The 15,224-nt window shown below is 40.1% G+C and overlaps 1 protein-coding gene across 2 annotated transcripts in view; it reads right to left on the bottom strand.

Annotated features, from left to right (window-relative positions):
* LOC149242561 (Major facilitator superfamily protein) overlaps positions 1–14,947 on the bottom strand; it is a 278,196-nt gene extending 263,249 nt beyond the window's left edge. The window contains exons 1-2 of one of the 2 annotated variants that reach the window (XM_089374282.1): positions 14,520–14,947; positions 14,243–14,393 (exon numbers count right to left, since the gene is read on the bottom strand). In XM_089374282.1, the coding sequence (XP_089230408.1) occupies positions 14,243–14,393; positions 14,520–14,769 (401 nt within the window). In that variant the 5' untranslated portion in view covers positions 14,770–14,947. The remainder of the gene's footprint in view (positions 1–14,242; positions 14,394–14,519) is intronic. The other variant, XM_089374281.1, reaches the window with a different exon arrangement.
* Positions 14,948–15,224: the final 277 nt, after the last annotated feature.

Genomic DNA, 15,224 nt, shown 5'->3' with positions numbered 1-15,224 from the left:
ATTTAGCCTCGGAATTGTTTCTTCTTTTAGCATGAGAAGAAAAGGCAGCGGGATGACCTTTAAGTGTGGGCATTTCATGTTCTTCCATCCTTGCTTGTTAATTCCTCAAATACGGGAATTACATTATTGTTGAGGAGAGTAGTCCTGAATATATATCATTCAGATGGTAGTCCTCCAAGAATTGTGAGTGCCATTTCCCTGTCAGGAATTACTTCCCCAATAGATAGGAGATCGTTCTTGATCTCGGTGATTCTTAAGAAATATGCTTACATATTTTCATCTTTTCCCTTCTTAATTTCCTTCAGCTTATTTCTAAGAAACAGAACTTGATTTGCATCATTAACTTTAAATAAACTCACCAGTCTATCGTAGATTTCCTTGGAGGTGTTCAACTCATAAACATAAGCCACCAAGCACTTGTCGATAGAGTCCCAGATGATCCTCTTTTCTTTGACTTCTCCCTTGGTCCATTTGTTCCTGGCAACAACGGATGCATTTGATGGAGGCTCAACAACTCCGCCTCTCACATGGTCCGGCACTTCTTATTCTTCTAATGTTAGATCGAGAGACATCTTCCATCTATGGTAGTCAGACTTCTCACGGAGTTTGTCTTCAGCAGGGAAGAGTGTTGAGGACCCCATAGTTCTTTTTAGATAGCCTTACCAACCTTCTCTTCGGTGATTGCTCTTGCTCTTGCTTGGGCTTTGTCTTAACCTCAACTCTGATACCATGTTAAGTTATGGTATGTTCTATGCTCAGAGCAGTTTAGTTATTTTTCTTATTATTATCCATAGATTAGCAATCACATGTACATTAAGTAAAGTGCAGATAGAACATTAAACGATCGACAGAAAACAAGCCAAGACAAGAGACACAAGATGTGGCGGCTAGCCAGGGACAAACCCCAATATGGGGAACCCTTTGATCAAATCTTCTTTTATCTTCAATAATTCAGCGGAGAGAAATAGTACAAAAATCTGATTTATATCAACAGCAGCAAACCCTAAATCAGCCCTAAACTAGGGCAGTCAATATCTGTCAAACCGGCAGTCGGATCACCTTGATTCCTTCACCAAAAAATGTGGCCTTCCAAAGAGAGTCAGCTTCACCTACTGCGCAATCCAGAGAGAGAGAATGTTGGTCAACACTGATCAAAGTTCCGATCTGCAGTTTGTAAACCCTAGAAAACTACGTCCTTCCTTCCCACATGTGAGAGAGAGACCTTTCTGCGCAGGAGAGAGAGAAAGACTCTTTTCTGCGCAGGAGAGAGAGAGATAGATGAAAAGTGTGTGTCCAAATGAGGAGGAGACATCCTGTATTTATATGCAAATGTTGATGATGAATAGATGCGTCTGTTGGGCTTCTAAGCCTACATAAGTTGTTGGCCGACTTTGACAATTAGTCCATTATCAAAATAAATTCATATCTCCATAAATACTTATCGGAATTGGATGATCTTTAGATCAATCCTACACCTCTCGACGAGAGGAATCTAGTAAAAATATTATCATCCATGAATAAGGTGACCCACATGAAGTTTGGCCCTAGTTGCCAATTTTAACAACCTTGCTAAGAGCCATATCTTCGTCAAAGGTGACATCATGACTTATCTCAACTTCCCTTTGACCAACCGCATAAATTCTATAGCCCTTAGAATTTTCGCTATAGCCCAGAAAGATTATTTTCTTCCCAAATGCACTCAATTTGCTTCTTTTCTCTTTCGGCACATGAAAGTATACAGGACTTCCAAAAATTCTAAGATGAGAGACATCGGGTTTCTTACCAATGAACATTCTTCGGGAGTCATGGAGTCCAATGCTTGATGAGGGCATCGGTTTTGAACATACACGGCGGTATTCACAGCTTCGGCCCATAGATACTTCGAAAGCCTTTGAGCATGAAGCATGGCACGAACAGCTTCCATAATAGTACGATTCTTTCTTTCAGCCACACCATTTTGCTCGGGAGTGTATGTTATTGTGGTCTCCCTCTTAATGCCAACTTCTCTGCAATAGTCATGGAATTCATTGGATTCATACTCGGTCCCAATATCAGTCCTCAATATCTTGATTTTCTTCTCAGATTGATTTTCATTCATGGCTTTGAAGTGATGGAACCAGGTGAACACTTCATCCTTCTTTTTCAAGAAGTAGATCCAAGACTTGTGAGAATAGTCATTCGTAAAAGTGAGACAAGATAAGTATCCTCCCAACGAGTTTACGGGCATCATACCAGATATGTCGAAGTGGATCAACTGCAATATATCAGTGGTCTTGCTATTACTTGAGGGGAATGGTCCCGTTGTTAGTTTTACTTTGGCACATCCCGGACATATACCTTCATGCTCTACTTTGAACTTGGGCATACCTATCACCATCTGTCTCACATCGGGAAGAGCCTTATAATGAAGATGGGAAAACCTCCGGTGCCATAGTTCAGATTGTAAAGATGTGTTGCAAGACATGGCTCCCAATGGACTTCCTCTAACTTGATACAAAGTGTCGACCCGGAACCCAAGAGTAAAAGCATATTTAAAGTTTCTTTTCCAAACATGTACCTTTCCATCAATGAATGCCACCTTGTATCCTTTGTCTTCCATTGCCGAAATGTACACCAGGTTCTTTTTTAGATCAGGTACATATCGAACTTCTTGTAAATGAATCGTGTTACCTTGATTGAATTGAAGAGTAACATATCCTACTCCCTTCACAAGATAGGTGGCATCGTTTCCAAGAATAATCTCCAAGTTTGTCTCCTTCTCTATCAAATTAGAGAGAGCTTCCTTGTACCCGATGAAGTGCCTTGAGGCACCACTATCAATTAGCCAATTCCCCAAAGTGTCCGGAGGAAAGGTAGTGGAGAGGGCCAATATAACATAGTATTCCTTTTGCTTATTGTTAACAACATTTGATTCTTCATACCTGGAGTTCCTCGCTTTCTTGGAGGGTTGACCATTTCCTTGATGTCTCGCATTCCTTTTTCCTTTGCCATTGAACCTACCATTCCTTTGATTGTGGTTGTTGAAGTTGCCCCTGGAGTGATTGTGATCATCATCATGTGATGTGTCCCTTCTATTTGGACACTCCCTCGCGTAGTGGCCAAACTTATTGCAAGCAAAGCACCTACCCTTCCCTCCACCCTTAAATTCGGGCTTTCCATTGAAATGACCTTTAGTCCCTGCATTATTTCTCCATTTAGCATGAGCGAAGAAAGCAGTGGGGTTGCCTCTATTAGAAGGCATTTCTTGCTCCACCATTCTTGTTTCTTCTTGAATGCATCTCGACATCAATTCTTCAAATCCCAGAATTCGATCATTATTAAGAATAGTGGTTCTAAATATATACCACTCGGGTGGGAGCCCTCCAAGGGTAGTGATAGTAAGTTCCCTGTCAAGAATGACTTCTCCAATCGATAGAATATCATTCTTGATCTCAGTGATCCTTAAGAAGTAGGATTGAATATCCTCGTCCTTGCCCTTCTTAATTTCCTTCAACTTATTTTTTAGAAACAAAAATTGATTTGCATCACTAACCTTGAACATGCTTACCAATTTGTCGTAGATCTCCTTAGAGGTGTTCAAATCGGAGATGTAGGCCACCAGACGTTTGTCAATGGAATCTCTGATAATCTTCTTCGCTTTGACTTCAACCTTGTTGTACTTGCTCTCTGTAGCAGCAGGTGCATTTGATGGAGGCTCAGGGATTTACCCTTCACATAATCCAACACTTCTTGTTCTTCCAATGTCAGATCAAGAGACATCTTCCATCCATGATAGTTAGACTTTTCACAGAGCTTGTCTTCCGCCGGGAAGTGGGATGAGGAACCATTGAGTCTTTTGTCCTTATCCAACTATCTTTGGTGATTACTCTTTCACTCTTACTTGGGATTTGTCTTCACCTTAGCTCTGAAACCATGTTAAATTTTGGTATGTTCTATGCTTACGAGCAATTTACTTCAATTTCTTAATTAGCCCAATATCAATATCCAGTTTAGCAATCACATCAGCATGATAGTAAAATGCAGATAGAACATAAACATAAACAGTAGAAAACAAGCCAAGACAAGAGGACACAAGAGGTGGCACCAACCAGGGACAAACTCCAATGTGGGGAAACCCTTGATCAATTCTTCTTATATTCTTCAATAGTTCAGCAGAGAGAGAGAGATAGTACGAATATACAAATCTGATATTTTATGACAACAACAGCAAACCCTAACCGGCAAAGTCAACGTCGGTCAAACAGGTCATATTTGACCTCCAAATCAGCTCAGTCAAAGTTTAGTCAACTCGGCCTCCAACAACAATATGAATCGGCCCAAAATAGTCCAAAAATCCAGTCAAACATTGGTCAACAAAAGTCAACCTGCAGCCAGCAACTAGGGCAGTCAACGTTGGTCAAACCAAAGGTCAAGTCACTTTGGTTTGCATACCCAAATATGCGGCCTGTCAAGGAGAAGCAGCCTCACCCAATCCGCAGTCCAAGAGAGGTCAACGCTATCCAAAACAGCAGCTCAGAAATTCAGTCAAACTGGACAACGCAACCCCAAACAGAAATGTCCTCCTTCCTTTGCACGTGTGAGAGATTCTGCTCGGATCTGCATACCCAAACAAGTGAGGAGAGAGAGAGATGTGAGAAGAGGATGAGATGATGGAATAATGAGTTTAGGTCTCCTCCTTTTATATGCAACATTGAGGTTGAGTTGGGGGTGAAAATGTTTGTTTTGCTTGCTGGTAGACCTTGACAATTTGTCAATAATACAAATAAATTCATATCTCCATATATACATGTCGGAATCGGATGATCTTTGGATCAATCCTACACCTCTCGAAGAGAGGAATCTGAGAAAAATATCAACTGCCATAAATAAGGTGACTCATATGGAGTTTGGCCCTAGTTGCCAATTTTAACAGGACTGCGTCTCCAATGGTGTTGTCTGCCTGCTCTTCCCTCTGTGCTGTCTCTCGAATGCCCTGCGTCACCTCCTCTTCAGTCACTGACTGCTGCTAACGCCCTCCTCTTCCTCCACCCTGAAACTCTCCCTCTGAAATTGAACTCCTTCTCATTGAGAATTGATTTCCCTCAGGATAATGAGTATTTGCCCGATATGTCTCCAAATGACTCTCAAGTCTTCTCTTATACTTTTCCTGTTGATGAATCAATGGTCAAGATTAAGTCTCTAATCAACGGCTAAGATTAAAATAGACTTGATCCTCGTCTCTTAGAAGCTTCTAACCCATATCTTTATTAATACCGATTAATATTTTTATTTTCCTAAGTTTAGACTTAGGAACCCATTAAAAATATTAATTATTTTAATAACTCCTCATCCGGGTGGAATTTCTCCAAACGATTTGTGAGTCTTGGAGATCTCATGTGTTCTAGCCCCTCCACAAAAATTTTGGAGCTAGAGCACATCCGATGCTACCCAAAATCAACACTAGCCACGAAACTTGGTGGAGAGGTTAGAATATATGAGATCTCCAAAACCCATAAATCGTTTCTGGAAATTCCACCTAGAGATGGCTTGATTAGATTATTAGCCAATTTTTAAATATTTCCCAAGTCTAAACTTATGGAATATGGTTAATTAATCAGAATTAATTAATTCAAGGTGAGGATTCTCTAGAAACTCACACGGATTGATCCAGAAATGATCTGAGCCATTGATTAAGATTTAATCTTGGTCGTTGGAGTCCCAACAGGAAGATATAAGAACCCTAGGGAAAAATTACCCTCGGACACTACATAATGAAGAACTCTGGTTGGTAGAATCTGTGTCATTTTTGAGATTGAGATTGGTGAAGTTGCTTTCATTGAATTTATGCTGTTACCCTAGTTGGTGTTTTTATTCAATACACGTAAATCTGCTCATAACTAATTGTTGGTTTTCTAGGGTAAGAAAAATTAGTTAGGCCATTTTCCCACGAAGGGAGCCCAAATAAGTTCATAACTTAATGAAAAACTCTGATTGAAAGAAATCTATGCGTCATTTTTGTGATTGAAATTGGTGAATTTGCTTTCGATGAATTTACGTTGTCAATACCCTAACTGGTGCTTTTATTCAGTAGATGTAAATCTACTTAGAAGTAGAACTAATTGTAGTTTTAGAAGAAATTTCAACCCCAACTCCGGTTATCAGTTTTCCTTATCACTCCATGCATTTAGTTTTAAATCCAAGCATGATAAAAATTCTAAAATCTGGAAATGATAATATTTTTCTGAAAACACAAATTTAGAGATTTCACAATTGCTGAAATTACAGAAATAAAACACAGCAAAATTATGACAGCCACACACAGAAAATAACACAGTGATTTTTGGTCAATGTGACCCTCGAAAAACCCCCTACAACTCTTGGGGAAAACCAGTTTGAGAGCTCTTCTTTATTTCTGAAAATGCTTTTATAGAGAAACAGAAATACACAGTAAAAATTCCAGCAACCACAAATTACAACTTATCTCGATTTTCATGCTTGAACTCTGCGTCGAAAATCGTGCCAATCAGCAAACAGCAAAAATAGAAATTTTCCAGCAATAAAATAACATTAAATGTTGTACGGCCAGCCTCGAAATATGTGCCCAAAACTTGATGTACGGAATGTACGGACCATACAGATTTCAGTAGTACAGTTGCCTCAAAATTTGTGCCCAAACCTGCTATCCCTCTTCCTCGATTTATGTGTCATTCTCCTGTTATACGGTTTTGCCTTGGGATGTGTGCCAATAAATGTTGTTGTCCAGATTTGCTGAAATGTCTTCTTGCTGCTCTCCTTCACTTCCTCACTGCTCAGAAATTCTCTCCTTGCTCTCTCTTCTCTTTCTCTCTCTCTCAAATGCTCATGAAAGAATGAATTGATATTTTCCTCTTCTCTTCTCCTTTTATTCTCTAAATAACCTTTTGGGTTACCCTAAGATCTAATGGCTGAAATTCATTTAAATCTAGGGATGAGAATAAATGTGCATTTAATTCTCACTTTCTATTTTTTAACTCACCCGCTTAAATAAAGACCCACTTAACCTTTTATTTCCATAGTCACTTTTTCACTTTCTAATTTTTCATTGAGTTTAATAAAGTTACCTTTAAATTAGCATGTAACTTTACCACTTATAAAGTCACTTTTAAATTAGAATGTAATTTTACCACTCATAAAATCACTTTTAAATTAGAATGTAACTTTACCACTTATAAAGTCACGTTTAAATTAAATTGACTTTACCACTTATAAAGTCACTTTTAAATTAAATTGACTTTACCACTTATAAAGTCACTTTAGGAGAAAAGTAAAAAATAAATTTGGACACTTTTCCCTAGGCCAAAAATCAAAGCCTTAAGGAACCACTTGTCCTCTAGTACCCAAATTTTAGCACTCCCTCTTACCGAAGAAAGTGTTCCTCACCACTCCCGTCTTGTCTCTAAAGTAGACATGCTTGGCCCATGGTAAGGCTTTGGTGAAAATGTCCGCTACCTGCTCATTTGTGGAAATGTACTCAAGCTTGACAGCTTCCTTTTGGACAGTCTCTAATGAAGTGATACTTGATCTCAATATGCTTTGACCTGTCATGAAAAACTGGATTCTCTGTGAGTTTTATGCAACTCTGATTATCACAGTAAATCACTGAAGGTCTCAATGCCTGACCAAATAGACCAAACAACATCTTGCAAAGCCATATGGCCTCACAACTAGCCAAACTAGCAGCCATATACTCTGCCTCAGCTGAGCTCAATGCAACTGACTGTTGTTTCCGGCTGATCCATGACACAACTGCCGAACCCAACCCAAAATAACACCCGGAAGTACTCTTCCTATTTGAAGCACAACCTGCCCAATCTAAATCCGTGTACCCTGCCAGTCTCACTCCATCACCCTGTCTATAATCCAAACCAAAATCCACAGTCCCCTGCAAGTAACAAAGAATGTGTTTTGCAGCCACCCAGTGCACTCTCTTGGGCTCACACATGAACTGACTCATAGTGTTAACTACAAAACATATATCTGGTCGAATGTTGACCAAATACATCAAACAACCAATCAGCTGTCTATATAGAGTAGGATCCACCAACTCAGATTCGGAAGTGTGAAGCTTCTTCCAATTAGTGATCATAGGTGTAGACATGGGTTTGCAGTCCTCCATGTGAAATCTGCTAAGAATATCCACAATGTACTTCCCTTGTCCCAGGAAGAAATGCCCCTCCTCCTGCCACACCTCCAATCCCAGAAAATAATGCATCAAGACGATATCCTTCATCTCAAACTCTGAAGCAAGATCTCTCTTGCAGCCCTCAATGAGTCTCTCTGAACCAGTGACGATCAAGTCATCAACATACAACTATTACAACACCAAAATGAGAGGCTCCTCACCCACCACAATGAAGTATAGGTTCGGATCAGCCTCACTCTTTGTGAAATCCAACTGCTGCAAGTATGTATCAATCCTCGAGTACCAAGCTCTAGGAGCTTGCTTCAGGCCATAGAGTGCCTTTTTCAATCTACATACATGGGACTCCTTCTCATGCACATCAAAGCCCTGCGGTTGCTCAATATAAACCTCCTCCTGAATGAAGCCATTGAGAAATGCGGTCTTCACATTCATCTGGTGGATCTTCCAACCCATCTTTGCTACAATCGATATAATGGAGTGAATAGATGCATACCGAGCTACGGGAGCGAAGGTCTCCTCATAGGCAACTCCCTCTACCTGTGAGAACCCTCTCACCACAAATCGAGCCTTGAACTTCTCGATGCTGCCATTTGCAGCATGCTTTATCTTGTAGAGCCATCTGGAAGTAACAACTGATTTACCTTCAGGCCTCGGCACAACCTCCCAAACATCGTTCTTCATAATAGAAGAATACTCCATCATGGCCTCTCTCTAGACCTACTGACTGGCTGCCTCCGCATAACTAGAAGGCTCGGAGTCAACAATGTTTGTTACCAATGCCATGTAACTATAGAACTTCTCAGGTGGTTTACTCTCTAACCTGTCTCTTTGGCCCAACAACTGATGTGGCCCCGCGCAAGGTATCTTGAAGCCACTTGGGCTTCCTCTTCCTTGAGGATACTTCTCCCACCGGAGTGAAAGAATCCTCATCATCATCAAAAGCCTGAACTCCTTAAGGCCTGCCAATTGACCTCATGCCTGAATTTGTGCCTGTAGATGCTGAAGTACCGTGCGAACTATCCATTAGTGGACTACCCTGTGAACTGCGCTGCGGATTGCCATGCATACTGCCCAAAGAACCACCCACCTGACTCTGAGAGCCATTGCTCACTGATGGACCTGACACTATAATCGATGTACCTCTTGATCCCTAACCACTGGATCCCTGTGACTGACTCAGCTGCTCCTGAGGGTCTGGTGACTTTGGATACTCTAACTCTTGTGACCTCCTGAAAGCTCTCTCCTCCTCAAACTTCACATCCCGCCTGACAACCACTTTCCTCTGCGCAAGAATATAAATCCGATAAGCTTTCGAGGTCTCACTATAACCCACAAAGATGCCCTTGTCTGCAGTGGGCTCTAGCTTGGTCCTGTTCTCCTTGGGGACATAGGAATATGTAAGGCACCCAAAGATACGAAAGTGCCCGACATCAAGCTTCTTCCCAAAAAAAGCCTCCTCCGCAGTCACACTCCCCAAGGCATGATGTGGACTCCTGTTTTGCAAGTACACAGCAATGTTGCAGGCCTCTACCCACAAAAATAAAGGTAACTCCTGATCATAAAGCATGGCTTTGGCAGCCCCTGCAATGTATCTGTTCTTCCTCTCTACAACCCCATTCTACTGGGGGTTGTAAGGAACTGTGAACTCCCTCCTAATGCCTACCTCAGCACAAAAATTAACAAACTCACCAAGGGTATCCTCCCCTCCATTGTCCGACCTGAGGACCTTGATCTTCCTACCTGTCTGGGTCTCCACAAGAGCTTTGAACTCTCGAAATTGCTTGAAGACCTCACTCTTAGTCTTCAAGAAATAAAACCAGGTCTTCTTGGAGTGGTCATCAATGAATAAATCATAGTACTCATAGCCACTCAAGGATACATGAGACATCCGATCACTCACATCGGTATGAATCAAGTCAAGGATCCTAGTTGCTCTGTTGTCATTGCTGAGAAAAGGGGATTTAGCAAACTTCCCCATAGCACATCCTTTGCATACATCAAGGTGATCAGAACTGAAATCTGGCACATCAGTGGTGATCTCCCACAATGTACTCAAGGCCCCATGATACATGTGCCCCATCCTGCGGTGCCAAATTTCACACAACTTTGAACTGCTATATCTGTTGTCGGTCCTGTCTCGGGTGCTGCTACTCAATGCCATCAGGCGCTGGAATGAAAACTTGTACACCTTGGCATGGTGCACACCAATCTCTCTAGCTGAAGAAGTTGGAGTTCCCCTAGGATATATAAGCACCTACTCTCTCCTGAACAACACATCATACCCTCTGTTCTCAAGTGCTAAGACGGATATCAGGTTTTTCTTCATTCCAGGCACATATAGAACATCTAACACTTTCAATGGAGGTTTGGGTCTCCTATCAAATGTCAATGTCCCCACACCGTCTGCTCTAACAATGTTGTCATCACCAAGTACTACCTCCATATCAATATCACCCTCTGAAAGCTCTGAGAAGTACTCTTTGACTCCTGTCATGTGGCGGGAAGTGCCACTGTCAACATACCAAATGCTAGAGGATGCTCTGCTAGTAGCGGGGAATGCACACTCCCTCTGAACCTGTATGGCAGGTGATCCTGCACTAGTGGCTTCACAAGCTATGAACCCAAACTTCCGATCAAAGCTCTCTCAGAAGCTCTCTATCTCTGCAGAAGTTGCCATGGGTTTGTCTCTCCCTTTTTTGTTCTTCTTCTCCGGACACACAACAGCATAGTGTCCCAACTTTTGACAATTCCAACATTTGACTTTGGAATAGTCCTTCTCCTTGTTATGCTACTTGCCTTTGCCTTTGCCTCCACTGTTGAAAGCTTGCTTCTTTGCTCTGCCCTTCTTGCCTCTTGGTAACGATGCCACATTGTCATCCTCCTCCACTTGTTTGGCTGCCCCAAGATGGTTCTTTTTGATCTCATTCTGAATGCAATCATCCCACAAACTCTCCCAATTGGGAAGGTTTTCCCGTGCAACAATGGCATCCACAAAATTCTCCCAAGTCTTGAGAAGACCATTCAAAGCAATCCTCACCAACTCAGTGGGTGCAATGATCTCACCTACAGCTGCCAACTCATCTCTCACTGAAGTGATCTTTGTGAGGTATGTTGTAGCACTGTCAGTCTTAGCCATTTTAATGGCCTTCAGTTTCTCCTTTAGGACCATTTTTCTGTTTTCATTTGAGCTCTGGTAAAGACTGGTCAAGGTTGTCCACATCTCATGTGCATAAGTCTTTCCTCTCACATGAGGAATGACATGGTCTTTGATTCCTTCCAGAATCAATCTTTTTGCCTTAACATTCTTTTTGTTAAACTCTGCCAACTGTACAGGGTCAGCAAGTACTACTACTGGGTTCTGTGTGGTATTTACCATAATGCCCCAGACTTTTGCTTCCTCAAAGATGCTCTAAATTCTCTCCTTCCATACACTGTAGTTGTTCTGCCCATCCAACCTATCCTCAACTCTCAAACCCAAAGACATGTTTCACTGTCCTACCAAACTGAAATTTTCAAATCTGGTGTAAAAATCAGCTTGCTGTAATTTTCACTTTGTTGTCCCAAACTACACTTTTCAGCCAACCAGGCTCTGATACCATTAAGAAATTTCAACCCCCACTCCGGTTATCAATTGTCTTTATCACTCCATGCATTTAGTTTTAAATCCAAGCATGATAAAAATTCTAAAATCTGGAAATGAAAATAATTTTCTGAAAACACAAATTTAGAGATTTCACAACTGCTAAAATTGCAAAAATAAAACACAGCAAAATTATGACAGCCACACACAAAAAATAACACAGTGATTTTTGGTCAATGTGACTCTGGAAAAACCCCCAACAACTTTTGGGGAAAACTAGTTTGAGAGCTCTTCTTTATCTTTGAAAATGTTTTTACAGAGAAATTGAAATACACAGGAAAATTCCAGCAACTACAAATCACAACTTATCTCGATTTCCGTGCTTGAACTCCTCCTCAAAAATCGTGTCAATCAGCAAACAGCGAAAACAGAAATTTTCCAGCGATAAAACAACATTAAATATTGTACGTCCAGCCTTGAAAACGTGCCCAAAACTTGTTGTACTGACGTACAAACTGTACCGATTTCAACGGTACATCTGCCTCGAAATTCGTGCCCAAATCTGCCTTGAAATTTGTGCCCTTGTTGCTGTCCCTCTTTCTCGATTTCTGTCTTTCTTTGGCTGTACAGCTTTGCCTTGGGATGCATGCTAATAAATGTTGTCCAGATTTGTTGAAATATCTTCTTGCTGCTCTCCTTCACTTCTTCATTGCTCAGAAATTTTCTCCTTGCTCTTTCTACTATTTCTCTCTCTCTCAAATGCTCATGAAAGAATGAATTGATATTTTCCTCTTCTCTTCTCCTTTTATTCTCTAAATGACTTTTTGGGTTACCCTAAGATCTAATTGCTGAGATTCATTTAGATCTAGGGATGAGAATAAATGTGCATTTAATTCTCACTTTCTATTTTTTAATTCACCCACTTAAATAAAGACCCACTTAGCCTTTTATTTCCACAGTCACTTTTTCACTTTCTAATTTTTCATTGAATTTCATAAAGTCACCTTTAAATTAGAATGTAATTTTACCACTTATAAAGTCACTTTTAAATTAAAATGTAACTTTACCACTTATAAAGTCACTTTTGAATTAAATTGACTTTACCACTTATAAAGTCACTTTAGGAGAAAAGTAAAAAATAAATTTGGACACTTTGTCCTAGGCCAAAGATCAAAGCCTTAGGGAACCACTTGTCCTCTGGTACCCAAATTTTAACAGTTTTCCACAGGAAGATAGGAGCTATTAAAGCCCATCTAAGAACACATGCAAGGTGCATGTAAGGGGTATACTCCTTGATTTGTATAAGGTCGGCAAGAAACCCACAATATAACTCTCACCTATTTGCTTAAGAGTAGACCAAAATGTTTCCAAAAAAATTGCCCCATGAGCTAGCTAGAGTTGTTAAGTGCTTTGAGCTTCATGCAACAGGTTTTAGAGTTGACTCTCCTAGCTAGTTCCCTTTGTTGCGTGCCTGCAACAGGTTTCAAAGTTGACTTGCCTAGCTGGTTGTCTCAATTGCATGCATCAGTTATCATAATCAGCACCAACATATGTGCACTAGGTACCATCCACAAATGAGGGGAAGTGCCGCAAAGATTCCCTACAAAGCTTTCCTTGGAAAAAGAAAATGATGACGATCATGGCATGACACATATTCATACTAAAAAATTAAAATGGAGTGCCAAAAAACAACAATATAGCTCTTCACCTTCTTGCATTTTTATATCAAATCTACTTTAGTTGGTTGCATCGAGAGACACTTTCTACAACCTAGTATGAGGGAAATGTGTAATTTCTTTCATGATCAACATGGAGTTGACACATGGCATTTAGAAAATACAATAATAACAAAAAAGTATTTCAACATTAACCATATATAAATATCTCAATATCCTGCCCATATATATATATATAGAGAGAGAGAGAGAGATTGATTTCTTATTCCACTGATAGGTGTTTTCTACTTCCTAGTACGAGGGGTATATATATATATATATATATATATAAGAGAGAAAGAGAGATTTCTTATTCCACTGATAGGTGTTTTCTATTTCTTAGTATGAGGGTGTGTGTGAGAGAGAGAGTGTTCTTAATCCACTAATACGTGTTTTTTACTTCCTAGTATAAGGGAGTGATGTAATTACTTTAATGCTTAATATGGAGTTGACATGTGGCATTTAAAAAAATACTTAACCATGGGCTATAAATAAAATATTTCTAGGGAGTTGCCTAATTCCAATAATGGAGTTGACAAGTGGCATTAAAAGATATTTCACCCTAAGCCATAAATAAAATATTTCCATATTGGCACTTTCCACCGGACACCGTAGTATGAAAGAGATGTACAAAGATTAAAAAACCATAAAAAAAATTTGCACCGTGATAAATTTGATCCCTCTTAACACATGATAAATCCAGAATTAAAAAAAATCTACACTAGTAAAACATTTACAACTCATGGCCATCAAAGTATAAACATTAACAATAGGCACAGTCATTACCCTATATGATACCCAAACAACACATTGGAAATGGTTGCCATAAGAACGTGTGGTAAAGCAGGCAGCCATCCCGAATCAGTGCTTGCACTAATGCTTGAAGTTGATGTGCCCTCGCCAATCCTGCCACTCCCTTGAAATCTACTTGCATGATCTGCAACCGTTTTTTGAAACTGTAAAAACGTTTTATAGTCATACATAATGATTTAGTTTTAACTTGTCGGGTGTAAGTTTGTGTATATTTATAGGGGACAAAGTTACATATATTTTATGTACAGACCTGATATTTTTGGGTCTTCTCTTTCAGTTGGGTTTTCTGAGGTCTCCTCCACCGGGCGAGCTCTGCAAATTGGTTGTCTCCTCGCTGAATAAGAGATCACCAGCCTTATGTCAGGGTGTACCCAATTGTTAAAACAATGTGAATCCCTTTTCCAGAGTGGGGGAATCGAGAACAACGGTTGTCTAGCCACTTCTGAGTTGAGCTGCAGGGCTGATCCCCTTAGGAAGTCGGACCTTAACGCAGAGAACATTTTGAGACGATTATTTTCTCGTTGGAGACAACCAAATTTATTTCAGTCAGCTGGATTGGATTATGCGTGTTTACGATATAGATAAAAAGATAGGGTTGAATGAAATATTTCTCCGTCTCCTACATGAATAAGCCAACTTGCCACCAATATTATTTATGGCATGGCATTTCTCTGATTGATGGTGAGATGGACTCGCAACCTTTGTTTGAGGTTCGAGTAATCTTAATAAGTCCAAAACCAAAGTGAGAGGTGGGTTTGGATAAGGTTAAGAAGTACACATCAAGGCATGCTTAGTCGAAAAGGGTAGCGTAAGGCAAACGTTGAAAGATGAGAATATGATATTGATAATAATTTAATTTAGAGTTACATTTAGTTTATGGTTAAGTAAAATGAAATTCGATTTATTGAAAGAAGAAACAAATTTAAGTAAATTTTATGTATTATATTTAATATTT

Source organism: Pinus tabuliformis, chromosome 8, assembly GCF_031772625.1.
Source record: "Pinus tabuliformis cultivar Carrire ecotype Pingquan chromosome 8, CPIR1, whole genome shotgun sequence".
In the NCBI taxonomy this organism is placed as follows: Eukaryota; Viridiplantae; Streptophyta; class Pinopsida; order Pinales; family Pinaceae; genus Pinus; species Pinus tabuliformis.
This window is presented reverse-complemented; position numbering and strand designations above follow the sequence as displayed.